We start from the raw sequence: 6000 nt of genomic DNA, 5'->3' as shown, positions 1-6000 counted from the left end.
CAGCACCACTGCCACTGCAGGCCCTGGCCCCAGCCCCACCACTGCTATGGGCCCAGGCCTGGGCCTGGCTCCGGCCATTTGCTGCCGGGCCAGGGCTATTGGCAGTGCCAGGATGAGGCTGAAGCCCGGGCCCATGGACCTTGGCCTCTACCTGGTGCTGCTGGCGGCCCCAGCCATGTGCTGCTGGAGGGCCCAACCTTGGCTGGCACCACCGTGGGCCCCAGCCCAGTGCCAGCACCGGGCCAGGGCTGTCAGCAGAACTGAGATGAGGTCAGGACCGGGGCTGGGCCCAGCCCCATCCCAGTGCTGTTGATGGCCCCGGCCCTGGCCCTGTGCTGCTGACAGCCCTGGCCCTGCGTGGGCCCAGCCCCAGCTGGCACCACCACCTCTGCCCACTCCAGCACAATGCCGCTGCTGGGCCGGGGCCCGCGTAGGGCTGGGGCTGTGGACCTGTGTGGGCCCTGGCCCTGTCCTGGCACTGCAGCTGGCCCTGGCCATGTGCTGCCGGTGGGCCTGGGCCTGGCCCTGGCCTTTACTGCCACCGCTGGTCCCAGCCCAGTGCTGCCCTGGCCCCAGCCCCATGCTGCCAGTGGGCCCTGGCCCGTGGCCAGAATGAAGGGGGCAGCAGTGATATGATATAGTGTAGGCTGGTGCAGGGGTGGATGGACTGAGGGCAAGAAGAAGGAGTTAAAATGTAAAATCATCAGGAAAGGCTGATGAAGGGCTTCACAGAGATGAATCAGATTGCTAACACAAGAAATTTTTTTATTGACAATCTAGAAACTTTTTTTACTGACTGCCAAACTTTTTTACGGACATTTTTTTACTGATATGCTTTATATAATATAAACATAACTCTTCTGCCAGGCCCTGCCCTGCTGCCAGCCCCCAGTTAGAAAGACTGGGTTCAAATGTAGGAGTTTAACATCAACCATAATCAAAAAAATTAACAAGTTTGGTTGTCAATAAAAATTTGCAGCAAAAAAAAATTTCTTGAGTTGGCAACCCTGTTTGACTGCAGCAATGATTTTACATTGTGCTGCCCCCCGCTGGGGCTTCCTTCTCACCCCAATATTCTGTTGCCCCTGACTATATCCTGCACCATGCTGCCTCTGCAAGGCTACTCCCCAACATTACACCCACCAGTCCTGCTCCCCCTCTCCCCTCATCCTGGCACCCCCCCGCCCACAGAAGCCTCCCTACAACCCAGCAGTATTACAGGCACCCTGGGGTGCAGCAGTACATGGCTGGCAGAATGCTCTGTGCAGGATGCTGCGCTCTGTATCAGGTGGCACTGCTGTATTCTGTCTGCCAGAGCTACAATCAAGCTGAAGCTCCTTAGTGTTAGTACCGAAGTTTAATTTTTTTAAAATTAATTTTACTGGCAGCCATCTTTAGCTTGATTTTTTTACTGAAACCCTGAAAGGAGGGAGGATGCAAGAACAAGTATTTCCCATTTTAATTAGCATCAATGATACTTTTATTCTTCACTAAAGATCAAGAACACTTTTCCTTCAAATTCTATGAAATCTTCTGTTGTTGTCTTCCTCTTGGCATTCCCTACTCTGCATTGCTCAGGTGTGTAACAGTCAAGCACAGGGGTGGATGATGGGGGTAGGGGGTTAGTGTACTGAAGTGGTAACACCCCCTTCGACTGTATAGTGCACATGTAGTGAACTTTCCGCTGGCGAGAACTCTGGTCCTAGCTACTGGTCTTCACTACCAGTCACACATCCTATGACAGGAAGCGCTCCACTGTACCCACCCCCACTACAAATTTCCAGATCCATTCCTGATCAGTCATGATCTCTTATAAATATCCAGCTGCAACAAGTGTAAATAGCTCACCCTACAAACATTATTATTCCTGTAATTAGACATTTTCTATAGATCCTGTATATGCCTAATCAGCATGGCACTTAGCAGTGAAGTGTGTGAGACAAGCCATGCAAGCTCAAAAGCAAACAGTAATGGTATCACCAAGAAACTATAAGCATGAGCACAACAAATAGAGGTTCAAAATATTATCCTTAAAGCCAGATAGAAGTTATGATTATCAGCTGCTGGAAGCAGATAAAAGTAGATACTTAAAAGATCTGTTGTACATAAGGTATTTTAACAGATTCTATTAGTACGTTCAAATAATTTATCAGTGATGAAAGAACCACTCTGATGAATTACTAGACTATCCCAATCTACCAAGTGGAAAGATGAATGCCATTTTCCAAAATACCTGAAAGGTTTCTGTTTAAACCAATTAATTCAAGAGTCTGTTTGGAAAAAAAACTCCAAACAAAACAATTGTTCTGTGGGGATACGTGAATTCTACACTGTTTGAAAATCCCTGCCATCTGACGTAGAGGGATTTATAGGTTTAGTGGAAATTGCTTTCCCTACTGTCCAGATTAAATACTGCAGGATGATTTTTTGTATGAGTAAACATCCTCCCAATAATGAACAGACCAATAATGTCTTAAAAAGAAAAACAGAATCTACATTTTGTTTTTTTTATTCTTGTGTGGATTATTCCTGCATACAGGATCTGAGAGTATCATGTTGACTGTCCATAAAATGCAGTTTAGCCTCTTCTTGCTGTTATGGGGATGGGTTTTGTCCACTGAATGCAGAGCCCACTGGCAAGGAAAAGAAATACACGAGGTATACAAGAAGGGCAGGTGAGTATTCTGTACATTCAATTACTATATATATAATTTGGGCAAATGCAACATTTCTTAATTCTTAATAGGCTAATGTGGACATCTGGGGTTTGCATATGCAGCTTTGATAACTGAGCATCTTAAATAGTTTTCTGAACTCTTTTCTCTAATAAATAGTAGTTTTACTTTTTCAGCAACCAAAATTACTAGGTCCAAAATCTGTTTTAATGTAACATTTGAGTGCAGAGGACTATTGTATCAGAGTGTTTGGGGATCTCCTCACATGAAAAGCGCAATAATGGTTGGTTACTTTATAGCCCTTGTTTGAGGAAAAACAGTCAAATGGGTCTGCAAACTTGAAGGATACAATTAGTCATACTTGTGATGAGGAAGGAGAGCTTGAATTAGCTGAAGATAAAATATTAATTTTTTCCGAAAACAGTACATTCTCCCCTCTCCCTTCCTAATTCCCCCCAGTATTGCCATATACAGCCATTTCAGATATTTTGATTTGAGGAAGTTTTCCCAATACTAGAATAGTTTTATGTTTCATTTCAGAATACTCATTATCTTTATTTTGCAAAGATTTGGGAGCCTAGTACAAATACTTACATAAATGATATCTGTACATTCAAACAGATAAATGCACCATGAGATACAGCTGGACAAAAAATACTGATTAGTTTGGGGATATTAATGGCTACCTCTTTTATGGAACCAGTATTTAAAATGTTGTCTACTAGAGCTACCCAAGGTGAATTGAGACTAGCTATCTGTCCCCTCAGTGCAGTCATTATTTTTGCTCGTTAGCAACTATGTACTGATTCCAACACCATCTTAATTAACATGAGAAGGAATAGTTTTGAGGAACCTGGCCTGTGAAAAGAATTGCAGAAGTGTTATAGCCCTTAAGAATTTAAACTGTTTCTCAAGCGTCGGCATTAGGAGAAAATGAGCAGAAAAGAGCTGAGTGTGATGGATGGTTTTTGATTTACGTCTTCAAATATTTTCCCCCTCAGGACAGGACTATCATATTATCTCTGGTACTACAATAGCTCTGTAATACTTGTGAATCCATGATTTGTCTTGGAGATGAAATATGACATGGGTTCAATGGTGATGTCTCACTGCTGAAAAATGAAACTGTCAAAATGGATGCTGCAGCCCTTATTCATAAACAGTCCCAATGGAACACTTTACAATAAATAGCAAAGCAATGCCATCTGAGTTTCCTTTCATCTGGGTTTATGAAAATGGCACCTGAGATGCTGTAGTTAAGCCTTGCAAAACAAGTTCCAATTCAGCTTTAATTGAATAAAAATACAGCTTTCAAGTTAAACACACGTGCACATGTATGCACGATGCAGTTGTGTTCCATGCAACATTTTTAATGCTAATTATATTCCCAAACACTCAACAGCATAAATATTAATCAACTGAATTTAATAAGTCACAGTAGAAGGGGTTGTTAAGTCGTATATGCAAAAGGAGGAAATTGGCATTAAACACTTAAATGAAACAACATATATGTGAACATCTGGTTAAACTGCTCCAGCAAGATCTCTGGGAGGCACTGAGACTCCAGTGAAAGAGGAACTGCTTCCAAATGGGGTGAGGAAAGAATCAGGACCCTGGACCATTTAGGATGCTTAGCACTGATAGTGGTGATAGCCTAGAGTAATCTGGGTGACTAGAGAACTAAAAGGCATGAAACAGCTCTGGGTCTTCATCTGTTGGTGCAAATTGGAGGTGGGGGGAGAAGGTTCCTTGTGCCCTTCTATTCCATACACAGTTTACCCAAGGGATAGACACAATCTGATTTAGAGTTAGCTATATAAAGAGACAAGGGGATTACAGCAGCCACAGAGAAAGCAGTGCTCAAAGTGAAATGCATGTGTAGCACAAGATCTGTCAAATCTGTACTCATCCGGGTGCACTTTGTAGAAAGATTTTAGTTCATTACAGAGTCAGCATCTGGCACCTGTTAATTATCTGTAATAATTTCTGTCTGAAGAATAAAGAAACACGTGGTAAATGATAATAGTAATTTTGAGATTGAGGAAATAGAAAAAAGAACAATTTTACTCACAGCTTGCTGGACTATATTAGAATAGTCCCAACAGCCATACCTGATAACCAGAAATGCTCCAGTGACAAGGAGTTGTGAGGCTGTTTGGTATAGCAATTTACTAGGCCAGTTGATGACATTTCAGTCACAAAGGACAAGATCCAAAGCTACAGTGCTGGATGTCACTTTAAGCCATCTTTGTGTTCCCTGATTCTGGATCCCTGTGAAGAACTGATCTTTCTGACCCAAAGCCTGCTAAAAGTTGTGCCAGGTGTCTATAGTATGGTGGGATTGTTTCTGCAGCCATGTATCTCAGACCACTCCATCCATGCCCACCCCAACTGCCCCATGTCAGCCACCGAAGGGTATAGTATAATAGCTGCTAAACCAGTGCTACATGACTTGAAGAAATACTCTGGGTGCCGGGAAAGAGAGCTTTTGGTTAGCTTTGCAGAATGAATAATCCAGCCCTAGTCCATAATCTTTTTCATGCTTGTAAGTTTCAAGGCCAGAAAGAACCTGTAAGATTGCCCAAGTCTGACAGCCTGTGTAAATAGGCTAACTTCATCCTCTCATTTTTGCATCAAACCTATCATTTCTGCTTGATCTACACCCTATCTCCTAGAACAAATATCCAGTTCTGATTTGAAAACTTCCAGTGGTAGAGAAACCAACATATTCTTTGGTTAGCTGTTCAAAAGTCTAATTACACCCCCCTGCTAAAATCTGTGCCTTATTTCTAGTTTGAATGTATCTAATTCACGGTCTAACCCTGGATTTTATGATGTCTCTGTCTGCTAGATTAAGAAGTCCTCAGCAGCATGAAAACTGTTCTCTAACTACGTTTTGAGCTCATGATCAAGTCACCTTTTAATCACCTGTTGGATAAATTAAACAGGCAAAGCTTCTTAAATTTCTCCTTATAAGCAGCTTTCCAGATTTTGAATAATTCTTGTAGGTCTTTCCCCAAACCCCTTCCAATTACTCATATTCTCTTTTGATACATGAGCACTAGAACACCATATGCATAGCTACAGCAGTGCACTGGGAACTGTGTTCAATTGTTAAGTGATCCATTGCTTTGAATCCTTCTTGGTATCACTGTATTGCAGGATACAGTCCTCCATCTTACATGGATGGCCTGTGTTCTTTATTCTTTGATGTATGACCTCACATTTGGCTGTATTAAAATGCATACTATTCAAATAAGCCAATCTTGATACAGGCAAGACTCTTGGATTTGCATTGGAAGACTTGTTTTTATTAGGAGGGCAG

At 42.6% G+C, this 6000-nt stretch overlaps 1 protein-coding gene across 1 annotated transcript in view; it reads left to right on the top strand.

Moving 5' to 3' along the window:
• Positions 1-2428: 2428 nt before the first annotated feature.
• Positions 2429-6000, top strand: part of GABRR1 (gamma-aminobutyric acid type A receptor subunit rho1) — a 63110-nt gene continuing 59538 nt past the window's right edge. The window contains exon 1 of the mRNA XM_006263881.3: positions 2429-2675. Coding sequence (XP_006263943.1) covers positions 2554-2675 — 122 coding nt within the window. The 5' untranslated portion in view covers positions 2429-2553. The remainder of the gene's footprint in view (positions 2676-6000) is intronic.

This window comes from Alligator mississippiensis, chromosome 1 (genome assembly GCF_030867095.1).
Source record: "Alligator mississippiensis isolate rAllMis1 chromosome 1, rAllMis1, whole genome shotgun sequence".
In the NCBI taxonomy this organism is placed as follows: domain Eukaryota; kingdom Metazoa; phylum Chordata; order Crocodylia; family Alligatoridae; genus Alligator; species Alligator mississippiensis.
This window is presented reverse-complemented; position numbering and strand designations above follow the sequence as displayed.